Here is a 19,853-nt window from a genome sequence, read left to right as displayed (position 1 = left end):
GAATGTATACCGAGCAATATTGAGTCCAAAATATTGAGTTTTAGGTGACGTGACACGTGATTATTGGTCTCTGAACGCATTCAGATACAGGATGTAATAATTGCTCCCTCTAAAGATAGATATTATTTATAATCAAGTATCAATACTAGTGCATTCATTTAAATTGGGTCATATCTTATGATTTTTTTCATTTTCAAGATTTTATACGTAAAAAACTTGATGTCTCTTATAAATATTTCACACTACTCTTTTATCTATTTATGCACTACATATTTGCACAAAACTATGATGCTAAACTTTACATATCTCTATCACCATAAATATTATATTTATTTATTATAGCTTATAAAACCAATGACTACTAGAAATTTTCGGGAAACAATGAAAATGTAAAGCTTCCGCCCTCTCCGTTTCGCTGGATTTCGCCCAAATCCGGCCTTAAATCCGGCCTAAATCCGCATACCAAACAGCCCCTTAGCGCGCGAGCGCGAGCCCCGTCCTCACCCTCCTCATCAGTCAGAGAAACGAATTTAACAGCTTCTGGTGGAGGAACAAAAGCCTCAAAGCCCTAGAATGGATCCATCCATAGTGAAGTTCCTGGAGGACGACGAGGTTCTTCCCCTTTCTGCCCCCTCCTTGAAAACATCAAACCCCTGCTCTACTCGATGATCCCTCCTATTCGATCGGCCGATCTTTATATGTCTTCTAATTTGCGAATCCTGATTCTCAGGACGAGAGTTTGCATTCTGGGGCGGACGTCGAAGCTTTCTCCGCTGCACTAACCCGCGACATCGGAGGAGATCCCCCATCCCACGCCCGCCAGCCTTCGGACCATGATGCTGGTAATGTTCGTTTTTCGCGTACTCCTGTTCATTTTATTAGTATGATCAAGGTGGTTGGTACTTTATTAGTGAGTCAGTGGTTTTTGCTTGATGTTTCTTTGGTTGCATGTACGTTGGTGGAGGAAGGAAAGTTGAGAGTGTCACTGTAATAGATTTGCTTGGTTTCCTAAATTTTTATTTGAATTTTGGTCGTGCAAGAAGCGGAAGAAGCTTTAGTCAATCGCACAGTGTTTAAAATTTAACCTTAAATCAATATAACCTTATAAGTTGGGGGAATCACTAACTTATATTTGTTAACTAAGCATCCTTGAAAAGGTTGGTGAAGAGAAGAAGAATAAGCAGCGCATTGCCTCTTCTCATTACTTAGCAATGCAACAACAAAGTGTTAAATACAGAAAACTAAGAATCTAAATCATAATTGTTTCGGTATTATTTGCAATCATATGATTGTGATTAAATGGATAGTTTGGTACACAAGGTGGAGATTTTCATGTGGGAGGAAGTTGCAGACAGGAAGCAAAAGCTGCAAGCACAACTTTTTTTTCTGCTAACCCCTCCTTCGAAGTTGATGATTAGAGGCAAATCTTTAACTTTTTTTTTTCTGAGCAAGCAAAATTGTAATTAGGGGAGCACTCTGGTAAAGATATTTGCGAGTTGATCCTGAGAAGTAATGTGATGGACAGCGGTTTCCTGTGACTTGATGCAATATTAAATAAAGTGATAGTTAACCTCAATATGCTTGGCACCAACATAGGATTATTGACAAGTGCTAATGCTGTAATATTGTCACAATAAAGTGGTGTTTATTGAGTGATTTGAAGGCTAGATTCTTTTAATAACCGACAAAGTCAATCAATGTCACAGTTGTGGCAAGATCACTATATTTAGTCTTGGTTGATAAACAAGAAATGATAGATTGTTTCTTAATACGTAGAGAAATAAGCGTGACCTAGGTAAACATAGTAACATCGTTGATTTCCTCTATGAAGTATCACTACCCCAATCCAATTTAGAGAAGGCTCATAGTTGTGGAGAACCTTGCGTAATTGGAAGCCCATAATGTATTGTGCATTTTGTATACAAAAGAAAGCATTTGATAATATGAAATTGACTATTGAAACTATTATGTTGTTATTTAACACCTTATTAGCAACAAATGAAATATTGGGTGTGGTGGTTCTTATATATTGCAGTGTTCCAACCATGTGTTGATACAATTCAGGATTCTAAATGATCGAGTCTTGATGCTCATGGATAGGAGACTTGGAGATAAAGGAGTCTTGACTAGCTTACACTTTTGATACTCGAGCCATGCATCAATTATGTAACATAAAGCGTTTGATGTAGGTCCAACCCAAGGTAGTCTAAATAGCATTTATTTTTAAAAACTATGACAAAGCTCCCGCTCCCAAATTATGAAGTTTGAAAGGTGCGGTGGATTTGTAAATAAAATTCTGATGGTGGAAGCATCATTTTTCGTCAATAGTATGTCATTGAGAGGTCTGCAATACTTTGTTTAAAGTTGTGCTCTTACAAGTGCGAGGTCAGTTTGTCAAACCATTGATGAGTTGCTTGTTTTACATCGTCGATGCCTTTGTTAAGATGACACACATAATGAGGATGCCCAAGACCGAAACTCCTGTTACTGCTACATATGTATTATCTTAGATAAATTATTATGTAAAAATGTATTAGCAACATGCAACTTAAGATTAGTATAATTCCAATTAATAGTTGATGTAATAAAAATATGAGTGGTATGTAGCTTTGCAACGGTACTAAATGTCTCAGTATAATCAAAGTCTTACTCTTGATCATGCCTTTGAGCTAGAAGACAAGCTTCTTACCTTGAATCATACCCATTTGAATTGAACTTAGTTTTATAGATCTATTTGCACCATATAATATTATGATTTTGGAGTGGCAGAACCAAAACCCGACTACATTAAGAATGAAGTGCTTGAAATTTCTTAGATAGGGCTTAGTGCCAGTATGCATTCTTGATTGAATTGGAATAACAGGTTCATTTGATGTGAATCAGCAGGGGTTCGACTAGCAAGACTAGGAGGCGGCCTTGGGTTAGAGGCATAGAGGCTCGAGCCCCCAAAGGGTCTAAAAGAGGATTTGACATCCTGGTAACGGGTAGGATGTTGAGGTTTAGACTCCTCAAGGTCAAGTACCAAACTGTAGGCACTTTCTAGGGTAGTGATGTTTCTAGCAAACAGTTATTTGCGGAGATCCTAACACAACCCAACACTAAACATGGACAGAATCTGGGCAGGTGTGGTGGTGGTCTCACTAGTGCACCGAATCAAGAAATCATCAAATGTAGAAATATAGCCCCTCACAGATTTGCTACCCTGGGTGAGTCTATTCCACCAATCTAAGAGTCGGGAAAAAAGGAGGGTGGGAGTTACTTTTGCCTAAGCTCACGCTTCATGGTTATCTAGTCGGTAATAGGGTAGTCACCACGAGATTTCCTAAGGTTCTCTAAGTTGGTCCAATACTGACTGACCCTACCAATCAATTTCATCTCCACAAATCTAACGTTGCGCTCCTCTGAGATGTTGTACCGCTTAAAGAAGCTATCCATGCCTTTGCTCCAATCAAGGAAGATTTGAGGATCAAGGCTACCGCAAAGGTAGGGGCATCTATCTTGATGTTCTTTAAGAGGGGAGCATCCGGATCACGCATGTGGTGCTCACGGTCCTGCCTAGCTTGATGGGCAAGGTGGGGGCCACGAGGGTGTCCCTCATTCGCATGATGAGCCTTATGACTAAACACATGTTTTGGACCATGAGGTAGGTCTCAGTCCTGCCTAGGTTGCTGGGGCGGATAAGGGGCACGGGGATGTCCCTCATTTTGGCCTAAATCATCTCCAATCAAGGAGGGTGGCCTAATGGTGTGTAAAGAGAGGGTAGGCTCCTAGCTCTATCAAGGTTGTTAAGGCGTTCTGTTGTGAGCCGATGGAATTCAGCTGCATCGACTTGGTTAGCCCTATCTTGTTGGGTTAAGTTGCCTATTTGACCTACCAAATCATCTAGAGTTCGCTGCAACTGTTTAGGGTCCATAGGATGACAAATAGGTGACACACTAGATGTTAAAGGAAAGTGGACAACACCTAGACATTGTAAACAAAATAACACATAAGTAAGGTCAATAATATGTTAACGTAGAAATGCAATTAGAGGCTAAAATGAAGATAAATAGGATGGATCTAAGCACATGCAACTAGGGCAACCTCTCTCTGATATTAAATGATGTAGGACTAGGCGACTAGCATGTGAAGACTTGCATTATGAAATTAAACACAAGTTGAATGTAAAATAAGTAAGTTATTAATCATGGGGATGCATAAAACAAGCTTCAAAACTATTAGAATTCATAGAATTTGAGAAGGGTAAAAATACCTTCTCATTATTATACAAAAATTATCCATATTTATAGATCTATACAAGATGTCTTAATAAAGAAATAAATAACTTCTAATTGATACATAATTGCCTCAATATAATCCTTCCTAATTCAGCTATCCAAATATAGAAGGATATTGGCGTGATCCAGGTGAGCCTCCCACGGATTCTCATCCTGACCGTGGGATCAAATACTAAGGGATGACTGAGATTTTGACACTCCCCCTCAAGCTGGAGACCAGCTTGCAATTACTCGCTAATAGATAGAGCTACATTGATTATGGATAGGATATCAACCACCAGAGAAAGCCGGCAATGAAGACCGATGATGGAAAACAATCCTCAAAATTCCGACAATTAAGGCCGGTTGTGGGAACTTGTATTCCTCATAATTCCAGCAATGAAGACCGGTAGTGGGAACCTGTATTTCTCATAGTTCCAACAATGAAGGCCGGTAGTGGGAACCCTTATTTCTCAGAATTCCAGCAATGAAGGTCGGTGGTGGTAACTTTGTATTCCTCAGAAATTCAACAATGAAGGCTTCTCGGAGAAAATTTCCCTTGTCGACAATAAAGGTCGATGATAAAGATTTTCTCAACTTTTTTTTTTTAATTATTTTCACTAAAAAAGTTTTTTTTTTTTTTTAAAAAAATTTTTTTTTTTTTTTTTTTTTTTTAAATCGAACCGGCCGAGCCTTAAAAAAAAAAGGCTCGGATTGGAGTAGGGCACGGGTTGCGGTTCCACCCCCCAAGTCGCACGCGGGCTTGGCTTCCTCCCGCGAGTCGCAGGCGTGGATCGTCTGGGATTTGCGATCGGAAGGGGTTATCGAGTGGGCTGCTTCGCTCCTTCGTTGACTTTCCCTTTCTGTCGGATCGGGTACGACGCTCCTTCGGCTTAGATTGGAAGTTCCGATCGAGTCGCTCGTCCCGTAGGTTCCGTTGGGTATTTGGCTTCGTCGGCACCGCTCCATCCTTTCTTTGTATTCGCGAGGCTTCGCGGTCGCACTTTCCGCAGATGGAGCTTTGCCAACAACGGCTGGAGCGGAGCTCTAGGCAGAGTCTGGTTCCTCCTGACTCAGATCGGAAGAAGGATGGCTGAGTCTCCCAAGTCGACCGCGTGCGAGCCATAGTCGTCGACGGAACCAGGTTTCGTGGTCGCACCTTGCGCAGACGGAAAGATTGGAAGACTCGCACGCATGAGGGCTCTCGTCCCGCTAGCTTCTCCACAGCTGAATACTGCGTCTAGTCGGCCAGGCTTCGTCCCACGTCTTCCGTCGGCAAGGTTCCGCTTGGAAGGGCTCCGTCTACGTCGTCTTCTTCAGCACGGCTCTGTCTGGCGTATCCGAGTGAGACAGGAAGATCGAAGGAGCTTCCAAGAGCCGTCTTCAAGCGGATTCTTTTTGTCTTTTGATGTCCGATAGAACTTCTCCCGAGCAGCTTCTACCTGAGCTCGACCTAGAGATACGGCTAGGGTGGTTGAGAGTCGAGCGACCCTTCTTGCGTCGAGGCTTCGGGTTCGTCTTCCGTTAGGCTCGGCAAGACCTCTTCCCGCAAGCAGCTTCCGATTTACTTCGTTTTTTTTTTTTTTTTTTTTTCTTCAGTGATCTTTTTTCCACGGCAATGAAGGCCGTTGGCTCTGATACCATGTTAGAATTCATAGAATTTGAGAAGGGTAAAAATACCTTCTCATTATTATACAAAATTATCCCTATTTATAGATCTATACAAGATGTCTTAATAAAGAAATAAATAACTTCTAATTGATACATAATTGCCTGAATATAATCCTTCCTAATTCAGCTATCCAAATATAGAAGGATATTGGCATGATCCAGGTGAGCCTCCCACGGATTCTCATCCTGACCGTGGGATCAAATACTAAGGGATGACTGAGATTTTGACAAAAACAAGTAAGAAAGGCAATCCACAAATAACAATTAACTACAACCAAAGTTTTAGAATTCAAGAAGGATAAATCAAATCAATAACTTAGCTAACATGGTTTGGCAAAAAATCCAACATTTAACATAGATTAGTCACTGCAAGACCATGTACTCAACGATTTAAGAAGATAGTGGATTTAAATTATCATGAAAATAGTGATGTCACAAATAATTGGACTTCAAAGATAACTACTTAAGTGTATGAAGTAAGAGTAGAAAGACTTAGCTATCTGCGTCGTAGAGAAGCTTCCTTCATGTGTGATGTGGTCTAGGCTGGCTGATCTTCAAAGGGTTGCTCCGTAGTGCCTTCCTTGTGTCTTGCTTCACAGTGGAGAAGAAGAGATGCTGGTTGAAATTTGAAAGGAGGGAGGCCACGATTTTTGCTATTTGGTGGAGATTAGGAATGGTGTGAGGTTAATTAGAGTGGTAGGACTTAGGGGAATGGGAGATGGTAGTTTGGAAAATGAAAAAAGTAGTTTTGAAAAGGGGAAAAAGTTAAATTGAACTTTGCAATTAATGGACTAACTTTCCATCAACTAACATGGAGAGTTCCAAGAGTGGGCCAATCATGGGGAAAGGGAAGAGGGTTCTTAGGGGAATGAGAGAGGGTGGGGTTGAAAAATAGAAAAATAGTTTTGAAAAGTGGAAAAGTTAAAGTGAACTTTGCAAGTAATGGATCAACTTTTTATTAATTAACATGAAGAGTTCCAAGAGTGAGCCAACCATGGGGAAAGCGAAGGGGTTGTGGCTTTTCCAATTCCCAGCTAATTTTGAAAATGAAAAAGAAGGAGAGGAGTAACTTATGAATTCAGAATTCCAAGTGACAAGTGGGGTCCAATTGGAATCCCGAAGGTCAAAATTTCAGATTTGAAAATTTTGGATTGGGGACTTGGATGGGGTGGTGGTGGTGGTGGGCTTGCTGTGGGCGGTGGAAGGGGAAGGGGTGGTTGGCCAAGAGAGGGAAGGTCACAAGGAGAGTGGGGGGGGGTGGGGGGATTGATCGACGGTTAGGGAGGAAGGAGGAAAAGGGGAAGAGATACAAGGGGGAAACTAAGAGCTCACCTTAATGGGCTATTGGGTACTTCATTTGCCTTCTCCTAAGGCTTCATCACTCCATCACACTTACTCTCACACAAGAGAATAGGCTAAAATCAAAATTCATTCAAAAATAATCTTCATCACCTTACAGGGGGGAAGAGAGCCATATATATAGGAAAAATAGCAAGAGAATACATATATTAGTGCCTAAATTGGCTATAATAGAGAGAATAGCTGAATGAGGATGTCCTAAGTATCAATGCCAAGTAGTAGTGGAGTTTTCAATAGAGATGAAACCAACATGACTAAAGTCTTGGGAAGGTTGGGGATGAAGATGAATATGATAAAGCTTGTCAAGACCAAATTTTGAGAGAATCGTTCAATTGGTCTTCCCATCTTTAATATGATAACCATATGTAACAAAGAAAATGGAACATGAGTTGTCGACGGTTCGACGATGAACAAATACAAGATTTTTGAAAATTTTGAAATATGAAGTGGAAATAGAAGAAGCTTACAGTGAGGGGGTAGGAAGAAGTACTTGACCAATATTAGAGATTGAGAGAGTTTGTTAATTCCCAACAACACCTTGTTGATTTTCATGATACGCGTGCAAGTAAACAAATTGCTTCGAATTAGAGGTGATATGAGATGTAGTGAAAGTCCGAGGAGGGTTGTTAAATTTTTATGGAATTAGTCCCGATGCTAACCAAGAGGGAAGCAATATTATCACTTGATGCGGAAGATAGTACACTTATCAAAAGTTACAAAAATGGTGATAATAATTTAATCAATACAATATAATATCAATCACATATTTTCAACAAAGTAGTTATAATAAAAAATAAAATGTGAAAAAATAAACGGTAGAAAATAAAATCAGAAAGAATACACCATATTTTATAGTGGTTCGGTCAAACCATGACTTACGTCTACTCCCCGGAGTCACCCACTCCGGGTATTGCACTATCACTATAGTGTCTCTCTTTGAGCCCCCACAGCTAAGCGAAGAAGCCCTTACAAACTCTCTTCCATCAATCCGGTGCGACAGAGGACCGAACTCCTTTCATAGGCAGAGTACCTTGACTCCTTTTCACCCTCCTGTGAGGCAAAGAACCTGGACTCCTTTTCACCCTCTTGGTGAGGCAGAGAACCTTGAATCACTTTGACCTTCCCCGATGCGGTGGAGTAGCCGGATCCTTTGACACAAAAGATATCTTCTTCTTCTCAAAATTTCCCTTAAGACAAATCTTGAATCCGATGGTACTAAGATGCAAGCTTGACGGAGCAACCGTGTGAAACTCCCTCCACACTCCCTTGAACCCAACAAGGATCTTCTCCCTCTCAAACTCCACTATTTCCTCTCTTCCTTTCAAGGCTCTCTCGTCAAGTTTTCTCCAAAAAAATGAAGACTTAATGCATGACAATGTCTTTGGAGAAAGCTTAAATAGAGGGCTTAAAAAATCCAAAAAAATCATTTCAGTCGTCAAAGATCGTATAGTACGATCCTTAGATCGCATGTACGATAAGTACAAAAATAGCCCTTTCTGCCAGTACGATCAGCATTGCCCTATACGATCAGTTCTAGTATTTGAACATATCATTCAGTATGATTATGAGATCGTCCGGGACGATTAGTTCAACCGAAATGCAGTTCGTCCAGGACGAAACATAGGACGACCAAAATCGTCTCTGTTGATCGTATAGTACGATCAAGTTCGTACAGTACGATCAGAATATCAAAATTAAGCAGATTCGATTGACTAATCATATGATCAATTTAGGCATGATTGTCATAGATCGTCCAGTACGATGTACATTGTCCTGGACGATTATAACAATATATGAAATTCAAAATCTTGCCTAAATTATGATTGACAACTATTTTTCATGATCATAATTGATCGTCCAGTACGATTAGTTAGATGAGCGGATCGTACAGTATGATTAATTCAAAATTTCAACTTCTAGTTTTGACTCAAACTCACTTCCCCTGAGTGTGTGTGCATGGTCACCAAACTAGCATACACCTTTACATGACTTGACTCAAGAAATCAAAAATACATTAATGAATATTACAAAAAATATTGCAACATAACATTTTTTTACCCAATCTTGAGCCTTGAATCTTCGTTGGATGGTGCATGGTGTTCTTGAAATGTTAGTACACACAAACAAATATACATTGCAAATACAAGTAGACATAAGGATGTGAGCTACAATGTTTGTTATCATCAAAAATATAAACTCGTGAGCTCGAGTTGCAACATGTATATCCTTTGTAAAAATATCATATATTGGATTTAGCCAACGCATTCGCAGTAAGTGTATGAGGTGCATCACTATTATAGTAATTTATGTTATTAAGTGCCAACATTTAAGTTTAGAATGACCAGGTTTTCGATAGATTTGACATTAATCGTACTCCTAATTGCTACTTTCGCCTCATTGTGTGAAACATAATTGACGTCCTTGAGAGTTGAACAAATCAGAGTTATGCTTGTGTTTTGATTGAGCAAAGAATGGATAGCTCGAACCTCTATTGCGACTCTACAAGTTGCATTAATTGTTACATATTGTTCAAAATCTGAATGGCTTGAAGTATTCAACACAAATTTATTTACCAAGTTCATAAAATAGTGAATAGAAATGTACCAAAATTAATGGTTGGATATTTGTCCTAATCATAGTTTTGAAGAATGCAGACCATTGAGAGTATAAAGGATTTTATCTTCAGGATCCAGAGAAGAACCCATCGCAGCTATAGTGTCCACCTTCGTTTTAATTTCAGAGAGGTATTATTACATAGATTGATTTTTCATAGAAATGTGATGAAGCTCATTTTTCAACTCAAGTATATGAGAATGATTTATTTCTACAATCTACTGTCAATGGTAGTCCAAATCTCAACACAAGAATCAAGATTTAAAATGTAGGGCAATGAAGCTGTGGTTATGGTAGAGAACAAAGCAACTGCGAAATTTTGATCGACCAACATCCAAATGGAGTGTTGTGGCTTGTGGGTTGGGAATAATTTCACCAGCAATGGTAGAGATTTGTCGAGAGGGAACAGCAATGGAACCATCAAGATTACCTTTAATTCCATTTGCTCTAAAATATTGAGGATTTTTATATGCTAGGTTAGATGATTTTTGGAAGTTAGCTGAATGATCACAACATTTTTTATGTTAGGCAAAAAAATTAGTTGAGGAATGGGAGAACTGCCAACCAGAGGAGTTGCATCTTCATCACTATTCATGGAAATTTAAGAAGCCATGAAGTAGAAAGAAGTAAATGCAATAAAGAAGGGAAGCTTAATGTCAGGAGACTTAGAAGAGCTTTAATACCATGCTAACTAAGCATTTTGAGGTAATTGGAGAAGAAACGAAGATGAAGAAGCTAATGGACTTTTCTCATTACTTACCAGCAACAATGAAGTGTTACAGAAAACTATGAAACCAAAGTATTACAATAGTAATATTAGTTACAATGTCATGGATGTGATTAAATGGATGATTAGGATTGTAAGTAGAAATTTTTTAATAGGAGGAAGTGGCGGATAGAAAGTGAATGCTGCAAGCACAACTTTTATTCTATTAACAACATTCAGGTGTGCCAATTTAGCAAGAATAGAAATCACCTTGAACTCATCCACATTTATAGTTTTATCAGGATCTTCATTTGTTCTATCCTTAATAATTTGAGGTTTGCTTTTTTTTTTGTCATTCTCCATTTGTATATGTTTTTTAAATGCTACATGCAATATTTGAGTATTTAACATTACCATTTGTTCATTATTACTAAATATTTTTACCTTTGCCCAGCACATTTTATTTTTCTTAATTATTTCGACTTAATTTATCCCAAGTTTATTTGTCATCATGCCCCCTTTTATACTTGTAAAAATCATTTTAATATTCTTTTGACCCCTTTATTTTCAATTGGTGCAACTCGAAACTCATTATGATTTAGTAATTTTTGCTGTACCTATCATTACAAGATTTATAGCAAACCCATGTCACAAATTTTAATTTTGTCCACTCGACATGAATGTCAACAACTTTTTTAGCTACCAAACTCTCTGATTCATAACATGTCTGGTTATACCGTTATAGTTTGATAAATTATAACTGTTGAATATTTATGTTATTGTGATGAAAAATAGTGGTCATGGTCCTTTTTTTAAACTCATAATTTTAGCACTATAAATTGTACTAATCTATTTCTTTATTCTTATGACCATTTTGGAGCAGCTTTTGAGTATATAAGGCCAAAAACCTGGCGAAAGAGCTTTTTTATTTCACTTATATAAATAAGTAGAGTCCCACTTTTCCTATCATTCAATAGCTAAAGTAATCCCACTTCCGCCATTTTTCTTTTTCCACTTCCTCTTTTGTGAACCCAAATAAACTCCTAATGTGTGGAAGGGAATTTGAGGTTAGAAAGCAACAGGATACAACTAGCTTACCGATCTGTAGCTAGCCATGCTTTCTCTTGCTAGGAGTTCATAAAAAAATTTATATGTATGGATCTCTGGCCGTTTAAGATGTAGGCATAATTCGATAACCCAAGTAAGAAATTGTTGGAACCACTTAAGAATTTTATCAAATACCTGATTGGCCTTGACTTCTGTACGAGTCTTTTGATCCATCATGGTAAAATTGAGTGCTAGTTCATCTTAAATGGAAGATAAGTGGAAGACAAATAGGTTATGTTTGATGAAGGCTAATTTTTAAGTCTTAATATTATGATGCCATAGCAACTGAAATGATTCTCTGCCATAGATTGCAAGTAATTTTTATTCTATTAGGATTGATTTCAAGTCAGGTTTGAGTGATTCGGATCAAATCAAAACCATTTTTTTGTTGACTTGAAATTGATCTTATTAATTATATACATAAATATTAATAGTATAATACATATTATACATGTATTATATTATATTATACTGTATTTTTATATAAATACTCATTTTGAGTCCTGTTCCAGTCGACTTAAACTATATTTGAGTGAGTGAGGGGAAACTTGATATCAATTTCAATTATGGAGTGGATCTTGAAATTGACTTGTGTAGAGTCAAATATCCAGCAATTTTTGAGCGAGTTTAAGACTTTGAACCTCTTAAGTTTGAATGGTCTTTAATTCTAGTTCATGTCCACCTTTTTAAGAAAATGATGTTAAAATTGTAGAATTCTTAAATGTTTTCATTTGTTTCTCTTGACGGTAAAGTGGGAGATGCAATATATAAAGTAATATTTTTTTGAACCAATTATCTTTATAGTTCCTGAGAACGAGAGGGGTGGTTGGCCGTTAGTCCCAAGAAAATGTGGAGCCACCGTCCTAGTCTATAGAGGTGGTTTCTTGAAATGTAGAAGATGCAGGCTGATGGTTGACCATGATTTTTGCATGAGAAATGCACTTCTTCAACATTGTTAGCTTGATAATGAAGATATCCATGTGCTCTTTCACTTGGACCCAACCTCTTCATGTATTGGTCGGTATCCTTGACAATTCCTTGCTTGGCTGTTCCTACTTCCTCGCATGGCCCATGCATGTGGATATTTCATGGCATCCTAATTAGCCACGAATACATTAATAGAGTTTCCCTAATACACTTCTACAAACATAAATTAAAATTACAACTTTACTCCGCTCATTAAATAAATGCATGTGTTTTGAAAATTGAGGTGTTTAGATAGCTGCGCTTAAAATGCAAAGTACTTTGGGAGTGAATTTGGAATTCATCCTCTACTTCATTTTAAGTGTCTTTGGAATTTGTCCATTTTGAGTGAATCCCAAATATACAACTTTAGTAAGAGTGATGTCGAGTATTGACCACCGCTGCGGTTGACCACCACCCTCACCATTGGACGACTCGGATCAAATATTGTTCAAAATGTACTACTATTTTACTTTGCATTCCATTACTTCAAAGCGGACAAAAAATAAATTCCTGCATTTATAGTCCTCTCAACCTTACAACTCAAAAGCATATTTAATATACTACCTTTACTTTCCACTGCAGTCTTTTTTGCTTTGCATTCCTGTTTAAACCAAATAGCTCCTAAATGAAATTCAATAAATATAAGTATAACACAAAAAAAGAACATGAAAGTTGTTTCAAAGCCCTCTTGATGTGCTGTATCGACTTTCTCTCAATTGAAAAGAAATTCTGTTCTACCAAGTTGATTTGATGTGTCAATTACAATGCCCCTAGGCTCCAACTCTAAGCATCCAGGGCATGCACCAGGCGGAGTGGTTGTTGAGGTCGGAGGCTGTGCAAATGGAAGCATATTAGTGGAGTATATGTTGGTTTTGATAATCCTACAAAGAAAAGCACCTACAAAATTGGTTCTTTATTTTCTGAAGAAGGTTTAGTCTGCTAATTCTGATGCTTCATAACTCCTTGAAATAGTAACTAATCACCAGCAATGAAAAGATGATTGACAAACATGACAAATGGAGCTCAAATATCGATTACGTGATGTTGTGATCCAATTTTTTTGCAACTCATAGCAAGTGATTGCGATACCATAGAGGACATGAATGTGAAATAAAATATATCCACAATCAACATACTGCCATTATCATTTGTTTTGCAACACGATTATAAAATTTTGTCATTCTCACATTATCTTGATGGTGGTGAGACCCCTCAAATTTAAGGGAAAATTCTATAAGATGGTGGTGAGACCTGCAATGTTTTATTGTGCCGAATGTTGGCCATTAAAAGAGAAGCATAATACTAAGTTAAGTGTTGCAGAGATGAGGATGCTTAGGTGGATGAGTGGCTTTACTCTTAGAGATAGGATACGAAATGAGCATATACGTGAAAATGTTGGAGTAGCTCCAGTGGAAGATAAGATTAGAGAGAGTCGCCTTAGATGGTTTGGTCACATTGAATGGAGGCCTTCCGATGACCCGGTTAGGAAAGTTGAGGTATTATATTTGACTTATGTTAAGAAAGGTAGAGGTAGACTTAAAAAGATTTGGTTAGAAAATATTAGAAATGATCTTTCTTTATTAGATTTAAATGAAAATTTGACTTTTAGCAGGACACAATGACGAAAAAGGATTCATGTAGTTGACCCCACATAGTGGGACAAAGACTTGATGTTGTTGTCACATTATCTTGATGTAATACCAATAGCGAAGGCTATGAAAGTAGTGATAATAATAATGAGCGACATATATGTGGGTGATGATTTAAGTAATCTAAGTCAGTTGTACTTAGGAAAAAAAAGAAAAAAAAAAACATATAAGTTAGTTGCATTGGACCAATGATTTGGGTGAGATGATCAACGTGTGATAGGAGGAAGTGGTCAAAGTTTTTGTTTTATATTTTATTTTTTTTACTTTTACTTTTGTATTCATTTCACGTCAATGTTTAGGCATTTCAAGTTGGCGGCTTCAGTGTGTAGAAGTTTTTTGAAATATGGCTAGAAATTGAAATGGACAACTTTTTTCATTGCATAAAGTTGGTAAGAAGTATAAGATAAAATGGGATACAACAACAACATCAAGCTTTTATCCCACAATGTAGGATCAACTACATGAATCTTTTTTTATCCATTGTATCTTTTTAAGAGTCAAATTCTCATTTAAATCAAACAAAAAAATGTCTTTTCTAAAATTTTCTAAGCAAGTCTTTTAAGTCTACTACCTCTACCTTTTTTAACATAAGCCAAATCTAATACATCTACTCTCCAAACAAGATCATCGGAAGGCCGATGTTTTATGTGACCAACCATCTTAGGCGTCTCTCTCTAATCTTATCTACCACTAGAGCTACTCCAACCTTTTCATATATATGCTCGTTTCACATTCTGTCTCTAAGAGTAAAGCCACTCATCCACCTTAGTATCCTCATCTCTACAACACTTAATTTTATGCTTCTCTTTTAATGGCAACATTATGTGCCAATCGCCATAAAGCATTGCAGGTCTCACTACCATCTTATAGAATTTTCCCTAAAGTTTGAGGACTACTTTTCCACCACACAATAGGCCTGATGCATTCCTCCACTTCAACCATCCAACTTGAATTATACTAATAATATCCTCATCTATTTCATCATCACTTTGAACAATAGGCCCGCTATATCTAAAACATGCACTCTTATTAATGATTTGATCGCCCAAAGTCACAATCTCCCATTAGATCTATTACTACTAAAATTACACTCCATGTATTTGATCTTAGATCCACTCAAACGACAATCTTTAGATTCTAAGGTTAACCTCCATAATTCAAGCTTGCCTTCAACTCCCTCTCTAGTCTTATCAACAAGGAGAATATGATCAGCAAAAAGCATACACCAAGGTACATCCTCTTGTTAATGTCTAGTTAGAACACCCATAAAGTAAAAAGATATGAGCTTAAAGCTGTTCCTTGATGTAATCCAACTAAAATGGGAAAATACTTGGTCAAACCATCTCGTGTTTGAACACAAGTAGCAACTCCTGCATACATATCCTTAATGACTTATATAAGCATTATTAATCTCTTTCTTTTCTAGAGCTCTCCATATCACTTCTCTTTGAACTTCATCATATGATTTTTATAAATCAATAAATATCATATGTAGATCCTCCTTATTCTGTCTATACTTTTCCATCAGACCTCTTAATAAATGTATAGCTTCCATAATAGACCTACTTGGCATGAATCCAAATTTTATTTTGAGAAACATTAGTATCACATCATAACCTATGCTCAATAACTCTATCCCATAGTTTTAAAGTATGACACATTAACTTAATTCCTCTATAATTCGTACACTGTTGTGCATCACCTTTATTCTTAAAAATAGGATTCACTACACTCCACTCATTTGGGATTTATTGTAGTCTTCAAAATAATATTGAAAATTTTTTTAAGCCAAGAAATTCCTTCATCTCCTAAGCATTTTTACAACTCTATGGGAATATCGTTAGGTCCAACAACTTTTCCACACTTCATTTTCTTTAAAGCCCTCTAACTTCGGTTTTACTAATACGTCAATAAAAACAAAAATCTTTATTTTCATTTATGATGTTAAGGTCAATAAAGTCAATAGTATTCTCACAATCTTTATTGAAATGTTAATCAAAATATCTCATCTACCTTTGTTGAATATCCTCTTCTAATAAAAGAACAATCATAGATCAATAGAAGATGGAGAGATGTGTGAAGAAGGAATTATTGGGCTTTGCATGCATATGACATTGAATGATATTTACTTTTCTTTTTTTTTTGAAGAAAAATTTAATTCCATTCAACCAAAATTATGCAAAGAGTTTTAAATAATCTTGCGATGATTTTTTTTTTCCACATTCATGCCATTATATTTCATAAATATTTCTATTTATCTCAAGTTAGTGAGCAGCAACACATCAACAAATAACTTGCTCTCAACTTGAAATTAAAATATTTTGCTTGATTCTACATTTATTGTGCAAATTGTCTCTGGGTAAAATAAATTACCTAAGAATCAATTTAGATCATTTGAAGGAGGCTCGAAGTCATGAACTGTTCAATAATAGGTCAATGTGAGTCAATATCTAATTATAACATATAGTTGAGATATTAAATATTTTCTCACATATTAGGGGTCCTTTGAGCATGTTTCTAAATTTTAATTAATACTTTCACACCTTTTGGCTAATTAAAAATTAAATTATTTTAATTACTATTTGTGTCTGACTTCCATCAACCCTCACCCCCATGCATCAATTTATGATTTGAATTTTAGCATTTTGGCTATCTTTTATGGCACAAGTTGACCTCATATTGCAGTTGATCTATTCTTATAATCTAATATAAAAGGTTGGAGTAGCTCCGGTGGTAAGATTAGAGAGAGGTGTCTTACATGGTTTTGTCACATAAATCATAGGCCTTCCGATGACTTGGTAAGGAGAATAGATGTATTAGATCAAACCTATATTGGAAGGTAGAGGTAAACTTAAAAAGATTTGATTAGAAAGTATTAGAAATGATCTCTTTTTATTAGATTTAAATGAGAATTTGACTCTTAAAAGGATAAAATGAAAAAAGAAGGATTCATGTAGCTAATCCCATGTAGTGGGATAAATATTTGATGTTATTGTTGTAGTTGTATTCTTGTAATCTAATTATGTTGTGATATAAAATTTAAGATGCTGGTCTCCCTACTGCTCAATTTTTTATCTCTTTCTTTTATTTATCATTTATGGTCTTTAATTTGTTTGACTTTTAATGATGCAGAATTGAACAGTCAAGTTAGCAATGCTACACCACAACAATTGCTTGAGAAATGGAAAACATCTGGCCAAGATGAAAATGTCGTACAAGGAAGCGTCTCTGTATCAAAACAATTACTTGAACAATGGAAAGCTTGCACTGAAGATGAAAATATTGGACAAGCGATGCGGCAAACAGAAGAGCAGCACTTGCAGTCCTTAAAGCAGCATCTTTCTCAAACAGAGCAGACAAAACAAGAACTTGGTGCCAATGAAAACGATCAAGCAACAGAAAGTCAGTCAGATAGCGGTCATCACCTCTCTCAAGACAAACATCCTCAATCCAAGCAGTGGAAACCTTCCCCAGCTGTTGAAAAGGATGAAATGAAGACTATTGAGAAAATTTCTTTTCAACCTCACAAACAGGAAGGAGTTCAGTCATCTACGAGTCAAACTCACAGTTCTCAGCAGTTGAATGTTCAACAATCATTAGCTTCCAATGAAGAAAACCATCTACATAATTTGCATCATTTGAATGTTCAACAGCCACAGGTTTCTAGTGAAGCAACCAATTCAGCTAGACAAACGAAACAGATACCTACCATACCATTCCACTTGTTAATCCCAATTCTACGTCCTCATCTTGATAAGGATAGATCAATGCAGCTTCAGGCCATCTTTTCTAAGCTAAGGGTGAGACATACTTGCTTACAGTAAAAAGTAATTCACAACATCATAAACTTGCTAGCTGATTGATTACCTTTTGGATTTGTGTGATTGTAGTATTTTGCATTGGATTTGGTTATACTGTTGCATGAGAGCTCTTTTTCTTACAAGATAAATCTTTTGAAAGTGGCTTTTGTATGCGAACATTTGTTAAATAAAATTATCTGCTGATATATTGACTTCTTCATGAGCGTTCTTTAAGAAGCTCCATTTTGATGTTAGTATGTGATGTTTTCGCTGAGCTGGGATGTCTAATGTGTGGTAAATCTGCTTCTAGCAAACTCTAAGTTTTGGTTTTGTAGAGTAATGAAGTCAGCAAGGATGACTTCTTGAGGGTTATCAGGAATATTGTTGGTGACCAGATGCTTAGACAGGCAGCTCAGAAACTTCAAGTGCAGGTGAGTGATTAATTATTTATCATAACTGTGCAAATTTTCATGATTGTTGTTATTGGAGAGATGGACTTGTTAGAATTATAAGAAATGCGACGCACTTAACCAATTTTTTGGGTTTATATGATGATTGTAATGGGATACCATCAACTTTATATTTTTATCTTACGCAGCTTCAAGCTCCAGCAAATCGAAATCCTCCGATGAACCCAAACCTATATTCTTTACAGGTACAAGCCTCCTGAAATCTTCCATTTCATTGGTGATTTGCCAAATCTTAGATGTTCCACCATTTCATCTCATGTCATCTTCCCAGAACCAAAAGGGGCAGAAATCTCCCCCTCGGCAGCTCCCCATTGTTTCAGCTTCAACAATCCAAAGGCAAACTGAGACAAGCTTCCCAACAGTTGACAATAGTATCCAGAAGTCCCGAGAAGTAGATATTAAGTCAGAAGGAAAGGCAATGCATTTTGGTCAAACACGCTCTGCTGGTTTGAATGCAGGGAACCAAGAAAAGGAAAGTACTATGACCTCATTGCAAGCAGTTAACAAACTGCCTCAGCATACACAAGTCCCACAATCATCCTTCTCGATGTATGGAAACACATCATCTAATTTTAATTCTCATCCTTATCCTAGGCATTCAATTGGTGCTCAAGCAACTGTTCAAAAGTCACAGGGCCAGGTTTCACAAACAAAACAAGCACTTCATGCTCAAGGCATTAATGCAACCCAACTTGGGTCTAGTCAGCTCATGGGTATGGCACATATGTCAAAGTATGAAATACAAAATACTGGCAATGAATCCAAGAGAATTCATGGCGGTTCTTTAGCCAGTCATACATTGTTGCAGCAAAGTCCTGTTACAATGCAAGCTTATCCAAACAAGGAACAACGAAGTGCTGCTATGTCATCAATGAGTCTTGTTAAGCCAGAAATAATTGACCAGGCTTCTGAACCCCTTGGCAGACCTCAACTGACAGTTCCAGAAAGCTCTTTATTTGGGGTAAGCGACGTTGAACAAAATGAGTTGTCTTCTAGAATGGGGCTTTCAACCCCTATGACTACAGTTGGAAATCATGTTTCTGGACCAACACCAATCAATGATGGAACAATGCAGGTTACTATCTTATAAAAGAATTCTTGACATATTTAAACAGGTTTTCTCATGGCCTATTCTTTCCCTAGTCTGCATACTTTCTAGCCATTTCATCAAGAGATGTGAATGATTACTTTTGAATAACTGTGGTGTAAATTTTTTTGTGATTAGCTTTGTTCACGATGCTGTATTTTCTTACTTA

General features: G+C 37.0%; 1 protein-coding gene across 2 annotated transcripts in view; it reads left to right on the top strand.

The window, feature by feature from the left end:
* Positions 1-364: 364 nt before the first annotated feature.
* The window catches only part of LOC110103539 (transcription initiation factor TFIID subunit 4b-like), a 29,945-nt gene continuing 10,456 nt past the window's right edge, over positions 365-19,853 (top strand). For both annotated transcript variants that reach the window (XM_020832300.2, XM_020832299.2), the window contains exons 1-6: positions 365-612; positions 731-842; positions 17,460-18,127; positions 18,463-18,558; positions 18,726-18,782; positions 18,869-19,672. In XM_020832300.2, the coding sequence (XP_020687959.1) occupies positions 574-612; positions 731-842; positions 17,460-18,127; positions 18,463-18,558; positions 18,726-18,782; positions 18,869-19,672 (1,776 nt within the window). In that variant the 5' untranslated portion in view covers positions 365-573. The remainder of the gene's footprint in view (positions 613-730; positions 843-17,459; positions 18,128-18,462; positions 18,559-18,725; positions 18,783-18,868; positions 19,673-19,853) is intronic.

This window comes from Dendrobium catenatum, unplaced genomic scaffold (genome assembly GCF_001605985.2).
Source record: "Dendrobium catenatum unplaced genomic scaffold, ASM160598v2 original_scaffold_254917, whole genome shotgun sequence".
In the NCBI taxonomy this organism is placed as follows: Eukaryota; Viridiplantae; Streptophyta; class Magnoliopsida; order Asparagales; family Orchidaceae; genus Dendrobium; species Dendrobium catenatum.
The sequence above is the reverse complement of the archived record's forward strand: the minus strand, read 5'-3'. Positions and strand labels throughout refer to the sequence as shown.